This window comes from Ovis aries, chromosome 13, assembly GCF_016772045.2.
Source record: "Ovis aries strain OAR_USU_Benz2616 breed Rambouillet chromosome 13, ARS-UI_Ramb_v3.0, whole genome shotgun sequence".
NCBI classification, from domain to species: Eukaryota; Metazoa; Chordata; class Mammalia; order Artiodactyla; family Bovidae; genus Ovis; species Ovis aries.
In genome coordinates, this window is record NC_056066.1 from 37,127,117 (window position 1) to 37,152,659 (window position 25,543).

The 25,543-nt window shown below is 44.8% G+C and overlaps 1 protein-coding gene and 1 long non-coding RNA gene across 2 annotated transcripts in view; both read left to right on the forward strand.

Moving 5' to 3' along the window:
* Positions 1 to 25,543, forward strand: part of LOC443027 (neuroendocrine convertase 2) — a 240,527-nt gene that overhangs the window by 138,831 nt on the left and 76,153 nt on the right. The window contains exon 5 of the mRNA XM_042230652.1: positions 339 to 376. Coding sequence (XP_042086586.1) covers positions 339 to 376 — 38 coding nt within the window. The remainder of the gene's footprint in view (positions 1 to 338; positions 377 to 25,543) is intronic.
* Positions 383 to 7,085, forward strand: LOC132657628 (uncharacterized). Its single transcript, XR_009596054.1, has 2 exons — positions 383 to 5,861; positions 6,471 to 7,085. It is a non-coding gene; the product is annotated as an uncharacterized LOC132657628 (long non-coding RNA).

Here is a 25,543-nt window from a genome sequence, read left to right on the forward strand (position 1 = left end):
GATGCTTTAGAAATGTCAGAACTTCTACAATCTCTTAGATCACTTCTCGGATGAGACATCCATCTTGGAGCCACTAAGCTGACATTTGTGTCAGAAGTGTTATGCTAGGGCCCCGAGCTGTAACTGGCTTCACTCCTCTGGCACATCCGGTGGCCACTGGCTCTGCATCTTGGGGGGAGGGAGCAGTGCCCTCCCCCAGGGGTACATGAAGCGGGGGCCCAGCGCTCACCCCATCCCCATCTTCCGACACCCGCACAGAAGGCACCTTCTTGAGCAGGTTTCCTGGGGATGCGTGGCAGGTATTAACCCTCTGTTCCTGTGCTCTTGTCTTTTCACAGGAATTGACTATCTCCACCCGGACCTGGCCTCGAACTACGTAAGTGTAAGCTGCCCTGTGTGGGGAATCGCACGTGTCCTAAATGCTCTGATGCCCCTGGTGGTGGGAGGACACACGCACACACACACATGCCTGCACGTAGGCCACACCCAGGGCACACAGGTACCCTGCACATGAGTCAAAGACAGACGAGGCGTGGGGCCAGGAGCAGGCAAAGGTGAGTGACTTTGGAGAGAAAAACAAGGAAATGAGGTCTGAAAGAATAAAGTGTCAAGAAAGAAAAGGTAGAGGGAGCAGGGAGAGAGAGCCTTGGCAAAGTTTAAAATCAGCTCCAGCTGAGGACATTGACTGGAGGATGGAAATGAGCCATTTGGGTTCTTGCTGGACAACACTGATGGCAAAAAGCCCAAAGGGCGGCAACTCGCACAAAACGCACAGCTTCATGAGAGCAAGCACGCCACCTTCTTAAGATTATCTTTGTCCTGATGACTTTCCCCACAAATCCAAATATGGCGTATAGCATCCCTTGACAGAGGAGAAATATTAACAGGGAATCATAGTAAATGTCTGGGCTCTGACTTTTGACCCAGCAAATCACCTGCTGATTCCTGATAAGATCTGCAAACCCTTTAAACTTACATGATCACTTTACCCAGGGAGTATACCATTAAAGCATCAATGTAGTCACTTAAAATAACCCAAACTATTACTAAGCTCTATTTCTCCTACAACTTCCAGATCTGGGTATTTTTTTTTTTTTTTTAGTATTTTGGTTGCTGAAAAGACTCATATATTTAGAAAATATAGATTTAAATAGAGGAAAGATGATTAACAAGAAGAAATATTTGGGGATCCACGTTCTTCCTGGAAGGTATGTGTCCACACAGCAAAACAAGAAGGGAGATTTTACATGCGTGTGGTGGACAGGAAATCAGGAAGCAGAACACAGACATGCTGGGTTTCTATTGATCTCATGGGTCTTATAAACCTAGAAGAGAGTACACCGGGCTGAGAATCTTTTTTAATGGAAAAAAAAAAAAAGTTAAATTAATCATTGGCATTGTCCAGCCAATGTGCCTCCAGAGAGAAACAACAGGCATCAATCCAAAGCTCATTGGATGGATGGGAATCCACTCTGCTAGATCAGGCAATAAAGAACTGGGACTTCCCTGGTAGTCCAGTCGCAAAGACTTCACCTTCCAACACGAGGGGTGTAGGTTCAATTTGCTGGTCGGAGAGCTAAAACCCCACATGCCTTGGGGTCAAAAAATCGAAAGGTAAAACAGAAACAATAATGTAACAAATTCAGTAAAGACTTAAAAAAATAGATCAAAAAAAGGAAAGAACTGTCTAAGAGCTGTTTCAATAGATTCAGACTCCCAACCATCTGCAGAGTCTAAGGACAGCAGGCGCTCCTCCTCTCCAGCCTCCCTGCTGGCACATGGAGCCATTGCCGGGCTGTTCCTCCGCTTCCTTTGAGGGACCGCCCCATGCAGGGCCTTGTCTGTCTCCTTGAAAGCTTTGTGTGTGCATTCACGTGTCCAGCTCTTCTCGACCCCATGGACTGTAGCCCGCCAGACTCCTCAGTCCATGGACTTTTCCAGGCAAGAATACTGGAGTGGGTTGCCGTTTCCTCCTCCAGGGGATCTTCCCCACCCAGGGATGGAGACATCTCTTGCATCTCCAGCATTGGCAGACGGATTCTTTACCACTTTTGCCACCTGGACTACTCCAAAGCCCTGCCTCCTCCAGAAATGCAGAACCATGGAGAGTTTGCCAAGGAGAGGTGGGGAGATGCATGTGCCTCGTTTTCTCCCAGTTTCTGATCTTGGAAGCCCTTCCTTACAGAGAAATGGTAGGGACAACCAGTTACAGGCGGAGGTTCGGTCTCAGGGCTGCCCTTGCAACTGAGGCACTTCTATTTTCCTCCCTGGATGAATTCCTCTTGCAACATGTAGAGCATCACTGTGGGGTGGCTGCCAGTAAGGCTGGGCAGTGGACAGCACATGCCTATCTCTTTCTAAGGCCACATACTGCCCTTACTGGAGATTGACCTGGCCACCCCTGCCCAGCCCAGGTGTTTCTGTGACAGCTGTTCCCAACACCGGTCACCAGATTAAAAAGAGATAGTAATTCAACACCAATCACCAGATTAAAAAGAGACAGTAATTCAAGTGGGAAAAAAAGTCTTCCGGGGCTCTGGTGAATGGTAGGAATAATGCCAGTGGACAGTGTCATTCACCTGCCAAAAACCCTCATCTGAAATCGGGAAAGTGAAAGATACACATTGAGGGGTGTCAGCTCCCCTCAAATCTGCAATGTCAGAACACATCTGAAAAGTCTATGAGTTCTTTGAGTGCCATTTTCTTTTTTCCTTTTCTTTCCTTTCTTTCCAAAACAAATGTTTCTAATTAAAAAATAAATACATGTCCTCTATAGAACATGCAGAAAAAGATAAAACAGATTCAGAACTAGCTATATCACTGTTCTTAACATTTTGACATATTTTGGACTTCATTTCTATGTGTATATTTCTAATAAAATTGGGCTCTTGCTGCATATACAGTATCCCCCCCTTCCATGCGTTATGTCATATTTTTATATTATCAAATAATCTTCAACACCTGATTATAAAAGCCATATAGTATTGCCTCATGTGGTAATTTACTTAAACTCTCCCATCCCCAATAATTGGACAACTAGGTTGCCTCCAATGGGCATCTCACTCTTGGAGAGGTAGTGACAGATGGTGACAAGGGTGGTTGAGGGTCTCCAAACCACAACAGGCTAAGGAGAGTGAAAAGAATTGGAACTCACACACACACACACACACACACACACACACACACACACAACTTAAGAAGCACATTAAATACATTTCCAAATATTTCCAGTTTTCTAGAATGGATGAGGCATTCAACCTGTTCAGCAGTTTCTCCCATGAAAATTCCCACCAATGAGTGACCAATTGCAGGAGGATTTTAGTTCAGTTAAAGCAAAAACTAATGATTAAAGAAGAAATAAAAAGCAATAGCTCTCCCAGGAAGTAATGAGTCTCCTTACCTGAGAATGTTCCTGAAGAGCATTGATGGCCATTTGGCAGGGTTGTTGAAGAAATGACTTAAACTAGGTGACATCTAAGACCCAAATGGAAACTGTGAGCTCTGGACAGAACCGCATGATTCAACAACTTCCAACCAGAGGAAGGGTCCATGTCTTCAGCACTCACCAAAACGCTTTTAACTTTACGAAGTGAGTATATCTAACTATACGTGCCTTCGAACATGTCCTCTGTCTTTGGTAGAAGTGAGAAAACTGAACACCCAAAGAGCTTATCATTAACTCCTCAGCGGAAAACTTGAACCAGCTAGTTTTCACCAGTTAGTCATGCGTCTCCTTCATTCTGGGTAGAGTTGAAAGTGACAACTTTAAAGCTACTTTAAAGCAACTTTAATGCTGCCAGATTTATCCTCTTTATTTTTAATTCAAAATTTTACACTGCAATTAACAGAATGAGGATGGCAAGTGGAGTTGACCTGCCCGAGAAGGCAGTGAAGTCAGTGGATGGCGATAAACTCGAAAATTGTTTGAGCAAAGGACTAACAGGCAGCTTCACACCTTGTTAGGTGACTTAATGGCTTGGATTCAAGAGCTAGCCAGCGCTCTTCTAGAGAAATGTACTAACTTTGGGGAGGTCCACGTTTGGGTTCCGGCCGGAGCAGACCTGAAACAAGGGTTTGAGGGCAAGGGTTTATTTGGGAGGTGACCTTAGGAAGCAAGACGAGAGCCAGGGAGAATGAGATGGGAGAGGGAAGGCAGCCGGCAGGAGGTGCATTTCAAGCAAGTCACCATGGCAAACCAGCCAGAACTTAATCCCACTGCGGCATCTGTGAGCACATGCTGGGCACCAGAGTTCTCCCACACAGGATGGGACACCTGGAAGCTGGGGTGTTTATACTGCAGCTCCCATCAGTCATCGCTGAGGACTGCTCCCAGGGGACGTTAAGACCCCACCACCTCTGCCCTCCCCAACATCTCGGGAAGAGCCCTCCACAAACAGAAGTGGGAACAGGCAGCTGGAGCCCATCATGGGTGTGGAAACGACAGGCTGGGTCCTGGCAACATCTGCCTGAGGGAGGGTGACTTGGCAACTTATTAAAGGTTAAAATAAACAGAAACGTGCTCAGGAAGAAGTAAAAGCCCCTATCAGAGGCTCTTAGACAAAAGGACAAAAACTTCTTCATAATCAAACCAGGAAAAACGTTTCCCAGAGCAGAATTATTATCAAAGCTTGTTTATTCTGTGTATTGAAAGACAAGATTCAAGGTAGGCTGGTCGTCCAGCATTCTTTCCATTTAAACTGAGAACTCTGAAAATCAATATATAAATGTAAGTCGTTAGTGTTAATTTAATTCAACAGCTCCACCCTGATCTGTTGAGTGTTAGAAGCAAGAAATGATAGCGGCCACTTCCACTGTTGCTCTGTTGTTCTATGATTGAATTTAACCTGAGGATCCACTCTCCCTGGTAAACGCTCACTATTCCAAATAAATAAATTATCTCTCTTCATCTCAATAGTAACAACATGAAATGAGTCTTGGCCAAGTCCCTATTTCAGACCAAGCTGAAATCAGCGTTCCTTTACCAGCCTCTCTGGAGAAACAGTCTGGATATGGGCTACAACTCAATCAGATGGCCATACATTGGGCCCACTGTGGTGAGCCCCGAGAAAGAGAAACCAGACACAGAGGTTCTTCAGAGGAGCCTGTGGTCGTAATGACATAGGCCCAGGGCATGACTTGCAGGTGAGGGGTGGGCAGGCAGCGGGGGTCGCTGCCTTTGTGCTGGGTGGTCCCCTGCAGCAATGATCATGTGTTCACGGTGCAGGTCCAAGCCTGGGGTCCTCCCAGGCCTGCAGGATAGAGGGAGACTTTTGTTCAAGGACAGGCAGGTGTGACCGAGGTGGCAGCTTTCAGGGTGTGGGACAGGTGAAGCCGAGCATCTCCCACTTTATTCCCAAGCCCGCTCTGCTGAAGCTGATGGGGTGAAGTGATGGGCTGGCGGTTCTGTAAAATCCAGAGAGGGCCTCCATCTTCGGTGGTGGGCGGGGTTTCTCAGAGGCAGACCTGAAACAAAGACTTGAAGGCAAGCAGTTTACCAGGGAGGAGACCAGAGTGGGTGTCGGCCAATTCTCCCCAACTTGCCCGCCACCCACACAGGCCAGGCAGGGCGTGGGGCTGATACTGGGGGAGTGGCCAGCATACCCCCAAGGCCAGCGTGGAAACTGAGTGAACCCTGAGCGCGACTCCTGGCTTCCCGGCTCACAGACATGCAACCTTAGACTCACCAAGTAAACCTCTGTGACCTTTAATTTCCCAGCAGGTGTGCTGTGAGGTATCGTTGAACGACTGTGTGTGTATCTCCTGATAGATAATGTGTGTGCTCAGTCACTCAGTCGTGTCCAACTCTTTGCAACCCCATGGACTGTAGCCCGCCAGGCTCCTCTGTCCGTGGAATTTCCCAGGTAAGAATACTGGAGTGGGTTGCCATTTCCTTCTCCAGGGGATCTTCCCAACCTGGGGATCAAACTCTAGTATCCTGCATTGCAGGTGGATTCTTTATCATGAGCCATCTGGGAAGCCCCTGAAAGATAACAGATGCTCAATAAACGTCCATTTCTTTCTGAAAAAAAGTTGAGATGACACAGGCAGCCGGTCCTGATGGAGAAACAGGGACATGAGCTTAGTGTTATTAAAAGAGAAAACAGGGCGCCTCCAAACTCAATGTAAGACTGTGAGGCTAGGAAAGCAGAGGGTGAAAGGTGAAGGTTACCCAAGTCAATCTCAGAGATGGATTTGAAAAAGACCATCCAAGCCAACAGAAGAAACAGGCAGAGAGGACCCTTTGCTTGAAGCCAAGATGGAAGGAAGAGGTCCCACTGACATATTAGGGTCATTTTTATGCAGCAGCTCTACAGTTTCCCATGCTAGACTCTCATCCAGGTCCTCTCACAGTGACCGAGGCCATCCCAGCCTAAGAGAAAACAGATTTGTCTGGCCCCATCCCAGACCTACAGAAACAAAATCTCTAGGAATAAGCCTCATCATATGTATTTCTTTGACAATATTCCCAGATTTTGAGTGCTGAAGAATTGATCCTTTTGAACTTTGGTGTTGGAGAAAACTCTTGAGAGTCCCAGGACTGCAAGGAGATACAATCAGTCAATCCCAAAGGAAATCAACCCTGAATATTCATTGGAAGGACTGATGCTGAAGCTGAAACTCCAATACTTTTGCCACCTGATGCAAAGAGTTGACTCATTGAAAAAGACCCTGATGCTAGGAAAGATTGAAGGCAGGAGGAGAAGGGGACGACAGAGGATGAGATGGTTGGATGGCATCATCGACTCAATGGACAAGAGTTTGAGCAAGCTCCAGGAGATGGTGAAGGACAGGGAAGCCTGGTGTACTGCAGTCCATGGGGTGGCAAAGAGTCAGACACGATGACTAAACAACGACCAGATTCTGATGGTTCACCGCATCATTTGTTTTGACACTTTCCTCATTCATTTATTTACAAATCCATTTATTTACTCAACAATGCTATTTCCAACAAATGTATGACCCTATTGCAACCAGATTACAAGCTCTTTGTAGGGAAGTGAGTACCTTTTCAATTTTGTGTCCTTCTTAACGTTTAGCACAGCACTGAGCGGGCATTTAATAAATCTGTGTTAAATTTCATTGCATATTAATCAATCACAATTGCATATTAATGAATCAATCCTTTTGCAAATGAAATCAGGACCTCAATCACGTGTTGGGCCTCTGTTAGTGGTGATGGGGAACCCTGGTACGCAGCTCTCATCCACCTCCACCCCGTGCTGCATCACCTGTGTCACTGGTGAGGGGCACAGAGGACCACAGAGGTTAACTGAGGTTTCCCCCCACCCCCTACCCACCCCCGTGGCTGAAGACCTGGAGAGAATGTGATTCTCAGAATGGATAATCCACCTTCTTTTCTGTAACCAAGAGCTCCTTCTTTTCTGTAATGCTTAGAACTCCCGAGGTTGGTAGGAATGAAAGTAAATTCTCAGATGGGAGAAGACAAATTATGCTCTTTGTTTCAGCTCAAAATTTGGAACATTATTTATGCTCCAGGGTTGTAATTTCACCAACGGAAGTTCTTGGAAAAGAAAAGAGGCCACCCCCTAGGACCTGTACTTTTCCACTCTTTTGATGGGCTCCTGACTGTGACTGGCTTTGAAGAGGGGCCTTTGGAGCGCCCTGAAGGGCTGTCAGAACGCAGCCTGCAGCAGGTAGCTTTGAGCTCAGGCCCTGTGCTTGCTGGGAAGCCGCCATGATAAAAGGGTGGCGGCCGGAAGTGACTAGGCCTCAGTCCTGAATGACTCAGATGCTATGAAGTATTGATTGCATGCATCACTTCAGGCTTTTAGGCTGATTAATATTTAAATAAAGCACATTAATATTGCATATGCAATTGAGGTTGAAACAACCTTGTTGGAAGAAGGAGCTGGGTTTCTTTTGATGTACTCATTAATGCTGGCCAGATTACCATGAGCACTCGATCACCAAGAGGCCAGACTGAATACTGGGGGGTAAGAACCTTTTTTTTCAGTCCTTTGGACAGACCATCAGTCAAATGAATATGATCTGACTCAACCCATGTACTAGAGGAATCTGTCCATTTTTACAGGAACAGACTTTGACATAGAAATGGGAGAAAATAGAATCTTGATTAATAGAAATAAAGTTACTTACTAGGACCTAGATTTCCAACCCCAGGCAAAAGCCAAGAGGAAAAAAAATCTGGTTAATTTTCCTGTATTGCTCAGTTGACTAGTTTTTTTCCATTGAACCAAGTCAAAGGTTAAAAGAATCGTATTGACTTTCTACTGTGTTGAAGATACTGTGCAAGGTGCCTGAATGGTTGTATGAAAAATCTGGTCCCAGCCCTTGAGGAGCTCAAAGTTCAGTGTGAGAGGCACACCTGTAGATATGACATGATATCATGACATCATGACATGTGCAGTGCTGACCCGGAAGGAAAAACACCACCCACAGTAGGGAAGCAGAAAGGAGAACAAGCAAGTGGGCCCTGAAAGCAAGAGGCAGGAAGAGGCTTGAATGCATTTAAAGAATGTTTTCCTGAGTCGATATAGCGTGAGAACTCATCTAGAAGCTTTATCTACACGATACTGAGCAAAGGGTCATTGGCTTCTAATTGGTTTTTCATCTGGAGTTCTGTTTCTACCAAGAAGCCTAGACTATAAGTAACCTGTTAAAATCATTTCCTTATCCCCAAATTTCCTCAAGGCCTGTGACAGCCTCTTCAACTAAATGTAAGTGACTTTAAGAATAAGATATGTTCTTATTCTTTTGTTCATGAGAGACTCAACTAAAGGTTTCATTCCCCCAGGAGATCATTAATAGAAACTCTTCTGTTAATGAATGACTGAATTGATGGGTGGGTGGATGGATGCACGGTTGGATGGATAGATGCTAATATTATTAGGCTTTGAGAGGTGTTTGTGTAAGTCGCTCACTTACTACAGGAGGAAACTGAGGTCCAGGATGAAGGTGAATGGCCAGAGGCCACACACCAGGTTAAAGAAGAGCTAGTCCTGGACTCGGGCCCCAATGCTGTGAACCTCACAGTTCACACCGCATGGCCAAGGCGCAAATCCGGCCAAATCTGGCCCCACTTGGGGAAGCCCCTCTGAGTCCCTCTGCCGGAGCTTCAAGGCCCTTGGCCCCTCCCAGCCAAGTCCTTCCCTGCCAAGTCCTCCTGCCCCACCCTCTGCCACTGCCCCTGCCTCAGCCACCCGAGGGGGCCCTCGGGAGCAGAGTCTGCCTCTCCCACCCTTTGAACCTGATTTCTGCGTGCCCTGACCCTGGCAGCCGTCTGGTCTTGCCTCAGCTTCCGGTACCTGTTGCTCTTCTTTGGAGGATTGCCCCGGGGCTCCTGGAACCTGCCCTGCCCTTCTTACGTGGAGAGCTGGTGAGTCCGGGAATGTCCATCCGGTCTTGGCACACCCATGAATCCTCAGCTGCCTACAGGAGCTTGAAGGCCTTGTCTCAGGCTGGGAAACGCTGGGCTGTAACCAACCCTCCGGGGCCCCCTGCTGGACGCGCCTGAAATCGCACCCAGGTTTGGCTTCCTCGCCTGTTCCAGGCTGCTTCCACTCCCACTCTCCATCACTGGTTTCCCCTGGGAGCACATCTTTAATAAATCAGTTGCCCACAAGCCTTCATCTCAGAGTCTGTGTCGGAATCCTGACCTGCTTACATGTGAACAGTCTGGAGCTTCAGGCAAAACAGCATTTTCCATCCTGCATGGCCAACGCAGAGGGAATCTCTGACGTAGCAATAAGATTAGCTTCTCAACCATGGTAACCCTGCTGGCTCCCGATCTACGGGAAATTATTTTTCACAAAGAAAGAACCAGTAATTACTAACCGATATTTAAAACCTGAAGCCAAGTGCAGGACGCCGGGCTTGGCTTGGAGTCGTGTTGCTCACCACGGTCCCCTGGACGGCAGGGAGGTCTGTACCTTGAACATCAGGCACACAGCCCCTCCACACTGAGTGCTCTGCAGGGCGGAAGAATAGGATGTATTACAGTGTGTGGGAGATATTTTCATTAAGCTATGGAAATAGGAGGCTTATGTTTTATAGCTCAAATGTTGCCCATTTTTTTAAGTGAGAGGTTTAGTGTAAATCTCAGCTATTCAAGGAACCCCAGCTCGAGGGATCCCACTGAATCACTGTGAGCAAATAATGCCTCCTTCGATCTTTGTGGTCCTCCATTTCACCCTCTGTAAATCAGGGGTGACCATCTTCCCTGCTTCAGAATCAAAGGATTATAGTGATTGTCCATATTACTGATAAGAACAGTGGGTCTTTGCCCATCTATCCAAAAGTATACACTGAACTCCTCAGAGCTGCTGCAGGCATGGATACCCATCTGGTGCTGAACCTTGGCCTATCTCCACCATCCCCCACAAACACACGCACACATGTTCTCTCTTGTACTTGTAGAAAATGTTCCAGAAGACTCAGGAGGAAGGAGCCAGTGCCTGTGGGTGCCAGCATGGTGACCAGGCAGGCATTGAGTCACTGGATACAGTCAGTACCATGTTGGGATTCTTCCCAGGCACCTTACAGATATATACATATATATATATATGTTCCTGTGAATAAGACTAGCTCAAGTTCATTAACACTTCAAAAACTAGTCACCTGCAAGCTATTGCAATTATTCTGTCCTACAGGATGGTTTGGTTTGGGAGTTTTCACTGTTACTTATTTCCATGTGGTTTCCTTAGTGTGGTGGTCTTCATGTTTGCCTGACACGTGCTTGTTTGATCTTGGCTCACACATCCTTATTTGGAGAGTTGGTTCTCGGTAAGAGAGGGTAAGAGCCCTCTTTTCTCGCTGCCTCAGTCCTGACATGTCCATCCTTTGGTATCGAGCAGCTTCTTCTGAACTGCAGAGATTCTCCACCCAGCATTTGTTAGAAAGTGCTGTGGGCCTGGCTTTGTGTTTTACATGTATTATCACATTTAATCTGCATGTGAAAATAATAGAATAGACGGTAAAAGAATCTTCATGCAATGTGAGAGTCCAAGGTTCAATCCCTGGATCAGGAAGATCCCCTCAGGAAGGGAGTGGCAACCCACTCCAGTATTCTTGACTGGAGAATTCCATGGACAGAGGAGGCTGGTGGGCTACAATCCATGGGGTCGCAAAAAGTCAGACACCGCTGAGCAGCCAACACTTTCACTTTTTTCAGGCACCTTTTACCCACCTCTCAAAGATAGGAAACTGAAGGTCAGAGAGGTTAGTCATCTGCCCTAGCTCACACAGTCGGCAAGCAGTGAGAGGTGAAGTTTACCGTCTGTCACGCGACTTCGTTGAACTTTATTCCGCTTAGCTCCCCTCCAGTCTCCCACCAGGCAGCAAATGGCACCACCTTGGACCCCGTGATGACAGCCCTGAGCACGAGAGTGGCCCGTGCCTCTTCTCTCCTCCCGTCTCCCGTCAGCTGCTCCTGGCCACGCTCTGCAGTGCGCCCGCTTCTCTGCTCCACCACAGGCACCCTGGACCGGGCCAGCATCACCCGCCTCCTGGACCTCACAGATGCCCAGCTTCCTGCCACCACTTTTCCCTCTACAGTGCCCTCGCCCCCAAACCACCCGAGTCATTGTAGAGGACAAAACTGACAAGAGGCCATGTCGCTGCCCCAGTTAGACCATCTGGAGGCTCTTCCTGCACCCAGGGAGTCACACCCCGCCTTCCCAGCTCCAGCACCCTTTCAACCTGTCTCCTCCTCCCTCGCTATTTATCAAACTCTATAACTGCAGGATTTACCCTGATTCGAGACTTAGAAGGCTCATACCCTGAGTCTGTTTCAACCTCTGGTTTAGTCCCTTCCTAGTTTTTAAAGCCATTTGTAGTGAAACTCACTCAGTCCTGTCTGACTCTTTGTGCCCCGTGGACTATACAGTCCATGGAATTCTCCAGGCCAGAAGACTGGAGTGGGTAGCCTTTCCCTTCTCCTGGGGATCTTCCCAACCCAAGGATTGAACCCAGGTCTCCTGCATTGCAGGAGAATCCTTTACCAGCTGAGCCACTAGGGAAGCAGTGATTGTTTATTGTGCCTTCCACTGGAATGTCAGCTCTAGGAGCAAGAGGACCTTCTCTGTCTCATTCATCTCTTCGTCTTCAACAAGACACCACAACCATGACCAGTATGTGCTGGATGACAGGCTAAAGAACAAATGCTTTCCTTTTCCTTTTCTTTAGCCTTCATCCCTAATTTCTTCTGGCCATGCCTTCCCCTCACAAAACCCCTCTCCACGGCTTTGTTAGGCTCTTGCCGTCCTGCTTATAGTAGAAATTATTTATGTGCACCTTCATAAACACCATGACAGGAAGCTTCTAGCCAGGACCACCAGGAGGGTGGTCTACACAGCAAATGAACCTGCATTAGTACCTGCTGGCTTCTGGGGAGAACTGCTGTATTTCTTCATAGCCATGATCCCAGCCACAGGAGACCCCTCTATCCAGGCTGACTTATGTTTCTTAAAAGAGGAACTAGAAAAAGCGACAGCCATGATTGTCTTGATGTTTAACTCATTCATTTGTTTTAGGCAATGAACATAGCCAATCGACTTCAGCAAGCATGCATTTTCAAGCTAAAAAAAAAAAAAAATCAACCTAGCTTTTTCCTACTCTGTTAAGTATCTTAAAGGTTTTGAAAATTGGAAAACAGAGTTGTCCGTGGACATGTTCTTAGCTAATAACTTTGCTTATCCACCATTCCACCAGGAGAAGGGAATTCTGAAATATAGGAATGCTACGCACAGGGCTCAGAGAAGGCAATGGCACCCCACTCCAGTATTGTTGCCTGGAAAATCCCATGGACGGAGGGGCCTGGTAGGCGGCAGTCCATGGGGTCGCTAAGAGTCAGACACGACTGAGTGACTTCACTTTCACATTTCACTTTCATGCATTGGAGAAGGAAATGGCAACCCACTCCAGTGTTCTTGCCTGGAGAATCCCAGGGACAGGGGAGCCTGGTGGGCTGCCGTCTATGGGGTCGCACAGAGTCGGACACGACTGAAGCGACTTAGCAGCAGCAGCAGCAGCAGCAGCACACGCAGGACTCTCTTAATATGTGGTGTCACGTGTTCTCATTATTAATATTAAACTCCAGGCACCTTATATACAAAGCCGTCCAAAGGAAAACAAACCTGCCCTGGAAACAGAGCTCATAATTATAATCACAGATGCTATTTGTTCCTCACAGGGAATGCTTAAAATATCAATTTAAATGCAAATGAATCTTATCGTTCCAAATGAGGCTCATTCTATTGTGTTGAAATTAATATAGAAAATAATTTTGAACACTAAATTATGACTAATTAATATTGACACTGTGAAAAAAAATACACTTATTTCGATATTCCGAAGCGGAGCAGACTTGTCTGTGTTTGCTGTGTACTCTGCGAGCAGTGCCCGGCAGGGCTAATCTGTGGGATTAATACAACAGAAAGGAGGGGCAGGAGACACATGGCAAGGATACATCTTAGCTATTCTTGGATCCAAAACACGTGCACTCTTGCTTTTATTATTCATTTATTTTATTTTGTTCTGGCCGCACCATGCAACATGTAGAATCCTAGCTCCCCAACCAGGGATGGAACTCATGTCTCTGTGGAAGCACAGAGTCCTAAACACTGGACCACCTGGGAATTCCCACTTACATGATATTTAAGAATAAATTATTCCAGGGATACTAAAGAGCTAAATTTAAAGAATTAAAATCTTTCTCTTAAACATTAAAACAAAAAGGACCTTTGTCTCCTCTACCATCGCATCTAGAGGTTGGCAAATTAGCATCCATAGATCACCCACCTCTTTTGGCAAATAAACTTTATCAGACATACCCATCTGTTGATTGATTATTGAGGACTGCTTTCATGGTGCAACGGCCACGTGGGACAGAGATGATCCGACCTGCAAAGTCTGCAATTTTTACTACTTGACTCTTTAGGAAAAGTCTGCCAAAACCCCCTGATGGAACTAGCTGTGTATCAACAGTTTTGGTTTTTTTTTAAAAGAAGCACCAGTCCAGTGAGTTGCAATGAGGGACCAATCATAGCTGTTCCACTTCCTAGCTGTGGGGAATCTGACAAAATGCTACTTATGTTGGAAGCGTAACCTTCTCATTTGTAAGCTGAGAAAGTTGGACTCTCGCCTGCTATAACTCTAAAATCTTATAACGTTCTCCCCCTTTCCGATAAAATCACTGATTAAAAAACGAGCTGAATCGGTTTTCTAAGGAAATGAAATTGTCAAGTAGTTTGAATCTCCTTAACTTGCTTTTGAGAATGACAGACAAGTCAAAGCTATGCTCCTTTCCCACGCATAACGCTGTCTGCATTCACCACTGTGCCTGAGTGATTTCAGAGAGTTTTGCACTCATTTACTGTCTTAGTTTGGTTTCCTCTGGAAACCCAGCCTGAGGCTTGGATTGTTTATCATGGTCCAAGGAAGCAGGGGTGGGAGAAGGAGTCCAGACAGTGTGTGTATCAAGTTAGTTACCACCGTGGAACTCAGATATGCTGGGAAATGCTGAGCTGCAGATTAGAACTTGAGAGGGGAAGAGTTGGGGTATTAATACAGTAGCTCCCATCAGTCATTGATTGCAGGTTGCTCCCAGGATTGAGGGGAGAGTAGTCTCCTCTTCGGGGCTGCCACAGTCATGGTAGACTGGGCTCTGGAGCTACGGAGATGAAAATGTGACAGAGGAAGGTTGAGTCAATATGCATTGAAAAGCTAAAAGCAAGAGTCATGAATGGGATCTCCAGCAGCATTGCTCATACAAACCATGTCTCCAAACTTTCCAATCATGCATCCCCATCTATAAAACTTTTAAGTAGGCTCTCCAAATATATTCAGTTATTTATTCACACAGTGTATGTGCTACTGTAATAGTTAACTGTGTTCAGTTCAGTTCAGTCGCTCAATCATGTCCAACTCTTTGTGACCCCATGGACTGCAACACAGCAGGCCTCCTTGTCCATCACCAACTCCCAGAGTTTACTCAGACTTACATGCATTGAGTTGATGATGCCATCCAACCATCTCATCCTCTGTCATCCCCTTCTCCTCCTGCCCTCAATCTTCCCCAGCATCAGGGCCTTTTCCAGTGAGTCAGCTGTTTGCATCAGGTGGCCAAAGTATCGGAGTTTCAGCCTCAGCATCAGTCCTTCCAATGAATACTTAGGACTGATCTCCTTTAGGATGGACTGGTTGGATCTCCTTGCAGTCCAAGGGACTCTCAAGAGTCTTCTCCAACAACACAGTTCAAAAGCATCAATTCTTTGATGCTCAGCTTTCTTCATAGTCCAACTCTCACATCCATACATGACTACTGGAAAAACCAGAGCTTTGACTAGACAGACCTTTGTTGGCAAGTAATGCCTCTGCTTTTTAATATGCTGTCTAGGTTGGTCATAACTTTCCTTCCAAGGAGTAAATGTCTTTTAATTTCATGGCTGCAGTCACCATCTGCAGTGATTTTGGAGCCCCAAAAAAATAAAGTCAGCCACTGTTTTCTCATCTATTTGCCATGAAGTGATGAGACCAGATGCCGTGATCTTAGTTTTCTGAATGTTGAGTTTTAAGCCAAATTTTTCACTCTCCTCTTTCACTTTCATCAAGAGGCTCTTTAGTTCTTTACTTTCTGCCATAAGGGTGGTGTCATCTGCATATCTGAGGTTACTGATATTTCTCCCGGCAATCTTGATTCCAGCTTGTGCTTCATTCAGCCCAGCGTTTCTCATAATGTACTCTGCATATAAGTTAAATGAGCAGGGTGACAATATACAGCCTTGACGTACTCCTTTTCCTAATTGTGTATGGTGGTGGTAATGGTGAAGACCCCACCTGCGAGTTCAGGAGACATAACAGACGTGAGTTCAATCCCTGGGTTGGAAAGATCCCCTGGAGGAGGGCATGGCAACGTACTCCAGTGTTCTTGACTGGAGAATCCCATGGACAGCGGAGCCTGGTGGGCTACAGTTCATAGTGTTGCACAGAGTCGGACACGACTGAAGTGACGTAGCACATGCATGTACACTATAAAACATATTCAAGAAAGAAATTTTTAAAGATAAAATAACAATAAATGGCACTCATGTTCATAGCAGCACTGGTGATAATAGCCAAAAGGTGGAAGTGACACAAGTGTTCATCAACAAAAGAATAAGAATGAATGGACACAAAGTGGTCTGTACATAGGATGGAATATCAACCAGCAGCTGAGGGAACTGGGGATAGGAAGTTATTGCTTAATAGTTAGACTGTTTTGGAAGATGAAACATTCTGGAGATTGGTTGCCCAGCAATGTAAATATACCTAACACTGCTAACCTGTTTATTATGCAAGTGTTAAGATGATTCATTTAGGCAATGCCTTTTTTTTTTTTGCCATAACTGAAGACAAATACATAACTTAAAATCAGGCTAAAATAAGGAAGTTATATTTCTCCCCACAGAGGATCTTTTTGCACATCCTCTGGGCTGGGTGTGCGCGTTTCGAAGAACATTGCACTCAACAGTCCACAGTGTGGTCAGTAAAAGCTTCTGAATAAAAACTCCTTTGGGGTCTTTGCTGGTTGACTCAGTGGTAAAGAATCCTTCTGCCAGTGCAGGAAACACAGGTTCAATCCCTGGTCTGGGAAGAGCCCACATGGTGCGGAGCAAGTAAGCCCGTGCATCACAACCGTTGAGCCACATGCCGTGACTACTGAAGCCCGCTGGCTCTAGGGCCCGAGCTCTGCAGCAGGAGAAGCCACAACAATGAGAAAACCGCTCACCACACCTGGAGAGCAGCCCCCGGTCGTCACAGCCAGGGAAAGGCTGCACAGCAAAGCCCCAGCACAGCCAAAAATAAATAAATAAATTTATGGGGAGAAAGCTCCATTGGTCAGCTAGATGTGAAGATTTCTCTCTTCAAGCAAAATGAAACAGTACAAAAGAAGTGATGCTGAGGAGGTCCACGCAAACAGGGGGACCAGGTCCAATCCTACCTCTAGTATTTAGTTACCAAGATTTGAAGCAAGTTAATCAGCCTCTCTGAGTTGTATGGGGCTGGCCAAAAATTTGTTCTGGTTTTTCCATGAGATGTAATGGGAAAACCAGAACAAACTTTTGGCCACCTCAATACATCCCTCAAATGTAAAAGAAAGATAGTAACGGGTTTTCATTTATTCATTCAACAACTATTTATTGAGTGCTATACTATGACATGGAGAAGGCAATGGCACCCCGCTTTAGTACTCTTGCCTGGAAAATCCCATGGACGGAGGGGCCTGGTGGGCTACAGTCCATGGGGTCGCAAAGAGTTGGACTCGACTGAGCAACCTCACTTTCACTTTTCACTTTCATGCATTTGAGAAGGAAATGGCAACCCATTCCAGTGTTTTTGCCTGGAGAATCCCAGGGACGGGGAAGCCTGGTGGGCTGCCGTCTATGGGGTCGCACAGAGTTAGACACGACTGAAGTGACTTAGCAGCAGCATACTATGACAAGATCTGTAGTATATTGTTACCTAATGTAATATTTTGTCATTCAGTCACAAGTAGTGTCTGACTCTTTCTGACCCCATGGACTGCAACATAGAAGACCTCCCTGTCCCTCACCATCTCCCAGAGTTTGCCCAAGTTCACATCCATTGAGTCTGTGATACCATCCAACCATCTCATCCTCTGTCACCCCCTTCTCCTCCTGCCTTCAATCTTTCCCAACATTAGGGTCTTTTCCAATAAGTCAGCTGTTTGCATCAGGTGACCAGAGTATTGGAGCTTCAGCTTCAGCATCAGACCTTCCAATGTGTATTCAGGGTTGATTTCCTTTAAGCTTGACTCGGTTGATCTCCTTGCTGTCCAAGAGACCCTCAGGTGTCTTCTCCAGCAGCACCACAGTTCAAAATCATCAGTTCTTCATGCTCTGCTTTCTTTATGGTCCAATTCTCATGATGTCATATTTAGTCTATAATATTTGGTATGTTAGTCACCTATATTGTATTTGCTGCTTAAAAAATTACTCCCCAAACTTGGACATGCAGTATCTTTGGATCAAGAATCCTGGGACAACTTGGCTGGATGGCTGTGTTTCAGGGTCTCTCATGAGGCTGCAGTCAGGGCTGTGTCATCTGAAGGCTTGACTGATGCTGGTGGTTCTGCTTCCAAGATGGATTGCATGGCATGGGGCTGCCGGCAGGAGACCTCCTTTCCCCCCGCCATCTCCCCCAACCCATGTGGGTCTTCGTGGACTGCTTGAGTATCCTCACGCCTGGGCGGCTCACCTCCTCTGGAGCAAGTGATCTGAGAGGTCTGTCTCTCATGACCCAGCCTCAGAAGTTACCCACTGCCACCTCGCAGAATCCTCTGCATCGTATGTGTCAGTTTTGTTCATTGTGGGAGACTGTGTGCAAGCTCATGATGCCAACAGGCAGGAATCCCTGGGGGCCAACTGGATACATTGACGAATAGAGTGGATGTGGTCCCCACCCTCAAAAACCTTTTTGACTGAAAGTGTCTCCCCAGATAGACTCCAAATAGTTACAGAAATCACTGTTTATTTACGACTGCGGTACTTTCCTATGATTCAAGAGTCCTAGGTCCTGTGAATGTGTGTGGGTTTTTTTTTTTTTTTTTCAGCTGTTCTGGGTTTTCATTGCTGCACGCAGGCTTTTCTCTATTTGTGGAGAGTGGAATCTACTCTTCATTGCAGTGCGCAAACTTCTCATTGTGGTGGCTTCTCTTGTTGCCGAGCACGGGCTCTGGGCACATGGTCTTCAGTAGTTTCAGCTCCTGGTCTCTAGGGCACAGGCTCAATAGTTGTGAATGAGGGCTTAGTTGCTCTGAAGCATGTGAGATCTTCCCAGACCAGGGATCAAACCCATGTCTCCTGCATTGGCAGGCAGAGTCTTTTATCACTGAGTCATGAGGGAAGCCCTGAAAATGTGTTTTATGTGAAGAATCTGACCTCATTTGCTGGGCGAGGGAAGAGTTCCCTGCAGAAGAGGCACTTATGCTGATGCCTTAAGGATGAGGAGGAGTTAGTCAGGTGTCTGGCAGCAGAGGAAACAGCTGTGCAAAGGCCCTGAGGCAGAAATGTGCCCCACCCTTTCAAGGATCTGAAGAAAGCCAGTGTGCATGTAAGCAGGAGGAGGAGACAGGAGCATATCAATCCAGGGAGGAAACAGCCTGAGTGACACTGGAGACATAGAAAGAGGCCCGATTATGTGGACTTCAAGAGCTGTAAAGATTTTCTGCTTCATCCTAGGAGCAAAGGAAATTTTTTTTCCTTTGGGTGACAGTGTGGGATGGGAGTGTGACATCAAATTATATGACTGGGTTTGAAATTTTTCAAAGATCTGTTTGCTTTGGAAATGGATTGGAGGTGGGAAGGAATGGAAGCAAGGAGACCCCATAAGGGGACCTTTCTAGGATAAGTTATTTGCAAAAAAGCTGTCGTGTTTTTTTGTTTTTTAAAGAGAGAGCAAAAGAAAATGTAACATACTCTGAATTTAGGAGACACTCACCAAATGTTACCTCTCTCTTCCTCTTAAAAAACAAAGAGCTTGGGAGCATTTAAAATAAGGTGGTATCTTCAAGACCTGTGTGTGCATGCTAAGTCACTCAGACGTGTCCGACTGTGTGCAACTCTGTGGACTGTAGCCCACCAGGCTCCTCTCCATGGGATTCTCCAGGCAAGAATACTGGAGTGGGTTGCCATGTCCTCTTTCAGGGGATCTTCCTGACCCAGGGATCAAGCCTACATCACTTAGGCCTCCTGCATGGGTTCTTTACCATTAGCACCACCTGGGAAGCCCTTCTGCAAGACAGCTATCTTTAAATAGTGGACAAAACCATCATTCAGCTGAAAGCCTCACTAGCCACCTTGGAAGCTCAGGGTCCAGAAGGAGCCTTGTCTTGGAAACAGGGAACAGAATTCAGCAGCAATTGGAATGCCTTGCTCCACTGTCAGCAGGAACCCGGACCAGCCCACAGCCAGCTCTGAACAGCATTTATGATCCTTAATCAGCAAGCATGCAGCGTTGATCTGGAAATTAATTGGATGCTCGGGTTTTTCACACACTGTGGAGAGTTAGATATTACAAAGATTTTGACAGGAATATATTTAGTAACAGCATCACTGATGCTCCATCGCATGCAGAGACCCACATCCACTTTAGGGCTCATTATATCCTGAGTGACAGTGGATGCTTAGCAAATCTCTCTTGATTATGATGATTAACCACATTGCTCAGTGTCTTTAACAGCGAGTGAGGAGCTGGACCAGAGCTGGGGTGTTCTAATATGACTCACTCTACTATTATTTATTTAACCATCTTTACTTAATTGACTCACTTATTAGATTGTTTTTAAGGATAATTTTATGTTTCCAGTATAATGGAAAACCTCACTTGCCGTGCAAATAGGACAGTCTTTAAAAACAGGTACAGTCCACCCCTAATCCCCTGAGTGTGGCCCATGGTGGGTGTGCCACGCCCCAAGAACTGCTGGGCTGGGATGGGCTTGCAGCAAAGGAACTCAGAATAAAGAGCCAAGGTCATGTGTTCCCACAGCTGTGTGAGTCTGCCGCACACAGCAGGTGATACGAGGAAGGGATAACGAAGAAGGGGACAGTTTCTCAAGTGAACAGAAGTGAAGATCTGTTGCAGCTCCTGGGAGCACCAACTAAAAGACAGAGAGAAAGGGGTCTTCTGGACTCTCCTCCAGAAACCAGAACTCAGTTGTTTGGGGAGGCAGGGACAGAAATGGGCGGGGGCTCAGGGTCGTGTTTACTGCTGCTGAAAGTTTCCTTTAGCCTTTACTCTGTTAAAAAATATTTACAAATGTACATAAATGTAGGCTTTTTCAGGGGCAAAACATTGCTTCAACTTCACACATTGCTAGTGGGAAGGTCAAATAGGACAATCCCTTTGAGAAGAGGCATGGTGATTTCTTACCAGGTTAAACACACACACACAGTTGCCGTACAACCAGCAAGCCCACTCTAAGTATTTACCCAAGAGAAAATGAAAACATATGTTCATTAAAAGACATGTGCAAAAATGTTCACAGCAGCTTTATTCATCTTTGCAAAATGTGGAAATAATTCAAATGCCCATGTGAAAGGACAAATAAAGTTGAAACATGGTCATACAATGGAATATAGTTCCACACAACCAAATGAACAAGCCACTGATACAGACAGCAAATGTTATGTCAGGTAGAGACGGCAAACATGAAAAGTACATGCTCTCTGTTTCCATTTACATCAAGTTCTGAAACAGGCAAAATTAAGATACAGAGATAGAAAGCACAACAGTGGTGGACCGAGGCGGGTGGAGACTCGGAGAACTTTCCAAAGAGGTGAAAATATTCTGGGTTTTGATTGCCATGATGATTACATGTGGGCATATGTGGCCAAAATTCTTTGAGCTGTGTATTTAACATTACATATTTTGCTAGAGGTAAAATATACCTCAATTTTTAAAATTAGCTATTAGCAAAAGAGTCAATGTATAAATGAGGTATTACTGAAAATGTCTAGTGAATGTGAAAAGAAGCCGAGGGGAAGCTGCTCGTCTCTTAGGAGATGTGCTTTCTCATTGGCCTCCCAAGAGAGGTCATCCCTTGGGAGGCGGCATGCACCACCTCCTCCCCAGGTCATCTCAGACACAGCAGAGAGTAACACATGTCAAGACACTTGGAAATCCTCCATTCGATACACAGACTGCAAGGGGTGCAGTTTAATGATCACTCTTAGAACATCACTCTGTATAGAATACTACTCAGTCATAAAGAAAGCTGATGCTTTTGAACTGTGGTGCTGGAGAAGACTCTTGAGAGTCCTTGGACTGCAAGGAGGTCAAAGCAGTCCATCCTAAAGGAAATCAGTCCCGAATATTCATTGGAAGGACAGATGCTGAAGCTGAAACTCCAATACTTTGGCCACCTGATGTGAAGAACTGGCTCTTTGGAAAAGACCCTGATACTGGAAAAGATTGAAGGCAGGAGGAGAAGGTGATGACAGAAGATAAGATGGTTGGATGGCATCACTGACTCGACGGACATGAGTTTGAGCAAGCTCCAAGAGCTGGTGATGGACAGGGAGGCCTGTGTGCTGCAGTCCATGGGGTCCCAAAGAGTCAGACATGCCTGAGCATCTGAACAGTCATAAAAGAGAACAAAATGTTGCCATTTGCAGCAACATGGATGGACCTGGAGGGCATTATGCTTAAGTGAAGTAAGTCAGAGAAAGACAAATATTGTATAATATTTATATAGGGAATCTAAAAAATACAACAAACTAGTGAATAAAATGAAAAAGGAGACACACAGACATAGAGAACAAACAGACGGGTGGGAGGTACCCAAACAAAGTACTGGGTATAAGACAGGCTGAAGGATGTACTGTACAACACAGAAAATACAGTAAATATTTTGTATTAACTATAAATGGAAGTAACCTTTAAAATTGTATAGTTTTTTTTAATTTAAAAAGAACTGCATCACTCTTGTTTTTTTTCCATATTTGCATTTTTTAATACAGATGGAGGCTTGCTCATCATAAAATTCAGGCAGTGCAGAAGCGTAACTAAAATTAAACTTTAGTTCCTCTTCTCTCCCTTCTCCCACCCATCTATCCTCTACAAAGCCTACTCACTTCTCAGTTTGGATGATGTTACTATTTTATGTGGATCCTTCTAGATTTCTTTCCCTCAAACTGGAATCACAGTATATCCTATTGTGCAGTCCAATGTTAATGTACCAATATCTTCTCTCCCATAGAATGGATATACTATAATTTACTTAATTAATCCCCTAAAAAATTGTCTTTTTGAGTCTCCTGTAATGTTTGCCTCTGATAAACTGTGGAATGAATATATTTCCTTGAAATAGATCTCTGAATTCTTGCGTGAATATCACTGTAGAACAAATTCCTAAAAGTAAAATTTCTGGGTCAAATAGTATATGCGATTCTAATTTTGATAAAGCTTATCAAATTATTCTCTGAAAAGACTGAATTAATTTACAATCCTCCCAAGAGGATCACTTCTTGTTTTGATCTCTAAGAGAGGGAAAATAAAGTGAGGAGAATATTTTCAGTGTTGAAAGGCTCTCCAACGCCCTTGAAAAACAAAGGTGATGCAGAGGTCAGCACATCTTTGTTTTCACTGCTGACTTGAAATTTCCATAATGAGGACATAAAACATCATTTAAAAACAACTCTTAATCTATGAGATTAATGAGGGTTGAGAGCTATGACTTGAACATTTGCTGGTTAATAGATTTAGAGATGGAAACACAGTTGCGTCAATTACAGTAATTAATCAGAGATGAAGATGAATCGAAGGGACCCTCCTTTGCCAGCCAAACCTCAATCTAAATGCTGAGTAATGAGCTGCTGTTGGGGATGCCAGAACTGGACCAGCTGAGAGAAGGATGAGGCTCTCATTCCCCAAAATGTACTATGGGTTCCCAGAAGCACAGGGCTCCATCCCACCTCGGCTTCCCGGAGAACCCTCATCTCATACAGCCAGCCCTTCAGGTGACAAACTCCTCTTGGCTGTATCCCCAAGGTGTTTTTCTTCCTGAAATAGAGTTAAACTCTTTCTGAACCCAAAAGAATATGACCCTGAAGGAAATGGAGCCTGTTTCAGTGATGCACAAACAGGAAACACCGGAGGCGGCACTTCCGCATCTGCCCACCCGGTCGGAGTGAATTCACGACCCACCCAGTTAATCATGTTGGAAACAATTCTACTGATGCTCTTTATAAAATAGATGACTAGCGAGAACCGACTAGATCACTCAGGGACCTAAGTGCTCTGTGGTGACCTAACGGGGAAGGAAATCTGAAACAGAGGGGGTATAAGTACACGTATGGCTGATTCACTTTGCTCTAAAGCAAAAAATAACAAAACTTTATAAGGCAACTAAACTTCAATCAAATAAATTTTTAAAAATAAACATATGAGATTGAGAATACCATATATTTTTAACAACCTTACAATAAAGAATTATTTACATATTTAAAACATAAAGAATAGGGGGAAAAAATATTTGAGAGAAACACTGGTACATTCCAAAGCTATAACTACAAGTCATATTGTATACTCCACCAGGGTAAGAGCAGTTCACTTATTATCACCTAAAGTCACTCTAGTCTGGAAGCCAATTGCTATTTTTTCCAATTCACTTTTTGGTTACATAAAATAAAATCTATTCTTTTTGGTGCACGATCCTATGAGTTTGACAAATGCATAAAATCATGTAACCACCACAACCATTGATAGAACCCTCCTATCACCCCTCAGAGCTCCCTTATGCTGCTCCTTTTTGGTCAGTCCACTGCAAACCCACTCTCAGCCCGTGGCAGTCACAGATCTGATCTATTTTCTGGCCCTGTGGTTTTGTCTTCTCTAGAGAATGTCATATACAAGGAATTCTACAGTTTTTGTGTTTTTTTTAAGTAAGTCTTTTGAGTCTGGTTGTTTCCCTGCATTTATGATCCATCCATACACTTGTGTATTTCAGCATGCGTTCCTGTTTATCACTGTGTAGTATTCCATTGTGTGGCTGTACCACAGTTTGTTCATCCAGTCTTCACTTGTGAGACAGTTGGATGCCTCCCAGTTTGGGCAGTTATAAATCAAGCCACCATATACATTCACATACAGAATTTTGTACAAAACTAAGACTGCCTTTATCTTGAGATTGCTGTGTCATTTGCTAACCCAACTGCTATTTAATCTCTAGAAAATATCACTATCCTGAGACTGCAAGGAGCCTGGAAACAATTCAGTTACCTCTGGGGTGAGCATTCTCTTATTCAGGAAAACTGCTGTCACACAGCATGGGTCTGGGGGTGGACATCTATTCCAGCCAAGATAAAGAACCCAGGATCTGAATTCCGATGCCTGCAGTCCAGTTAGTTCAGAAAATCAATTGCCCATTCTTGTTTTAGGCCCTATGTCAAGCTAAACCAAGACACTTTCATTTCCTTTCTTTTTCCCATCAACATTTGTATCTTAAAAGTTTCATTAAGATTTACACACATATACTGGAATTTTTAGCTGAATGAAATAAATTTAAATGGAAGTTGGTCAATTTTTTTAATATATGCACTCCCTAAATTGGAACAGTAAATGGGAATTTATGCCATATATTTCCAGAAAGCTCAAAAAATTCTAAATCACCATAATTATACAATCGTTATTATATCTCATCTCTTAAGCATTAATTTTTGATGGTTTGTCCTCAAAAAGAGAAGTATTTCAAATATTTCTTTTCTGTCACAACTGAACACAGTGAAGGCTCACTGAGTTAACTCCAGTGAAGGCTCAATTGAGGCTGAAGTTTTACTGAAGTTCTGCTGTTTGTAGCACAGCTTATGATTTCTATCTTGCTTCAATTGATTTAAGTTTATGAGACCTCTATTTTTATCTCTAGCATCAGCTTATTTTATTTTTCCATTTTCCACTTGTTTTTCTAAAATAATAAGGGCAAATGCAATTAAAATATGCAAATAGTGCTGCTAACGACACCATCATGGCTAAATGTGGTATGAAGTGGTATGACACTGCATACAAA